The sequence below is a fragment of the Nanorana parkeri genome, unplaced genomic scaffold (assembly GCF_000935625.1).
Source record: "Nanorana parkeri isolate BGI_ZX_2015 unplaced genomic scaffold, ASM93562v1 scaffold4263, whole genome shotgun sequence".
Classification (NCBI taxonomy): domain Eukaryota; kingdom Metazoa; phylum Chordata; class Amphibia; order Anura; family Dicroglossidae; genus Nanorana; species Nanorana parkeri.
The window spans coordinates 9,359-9,572 of NW_017310527.1; the positions used below are offsets into that span (position 1 = coordinate 9,359).

At 67.8% G+C, this 214-nt stretch overlaps 1 protein-coding gene across 1 annotated transcript in view; it reads left to right on the top strand.

Annotated features, from left to right (window-relative positions):
• The window catches only part of LOC108803817 (protein ABHD1-like), a gene marked incomplete at its 5' end in the record, with an annotated part of 10,977 nt that overhangs the window by 2,187 nt on the left and 8,576 nt on the right, over positions 1–214 (top strand). Inside the window, 2 exons of the mRNA XM_018575617.1 lie at positions 2–19; positions 88–200. Coding sequence (XP_018431119.1) covers positions 2–19; positions 88–200 — 131 coding nt within the window. The remainder of the gene's footprint in view (position 1; positions 20–87; positions 201–214) is intronic.

The following is a 214-nucleotide window of genomic DNA, read 5'->3' on the forward strand; positions in this document are numbered from 1 at the left end:
CGGTGGTGAGGAGCTCCTGGTGAGTGTCCGGTGTTGGCGCCGGAGGTCCGGGGAGGCCGGGAATGATAAGTCTCCTTCTCTCCGCAGACTCATCGGACGTTCTGTGCCGCCAACACTGAAGACCTGAGCCGGGTGGTGGAACATGTCAGGAGCCGCTGGCCCGGGGCCCCTCTGCTGGCCGCGGGGGTCTCGCTGGGCGGGTGAGTGACACGCC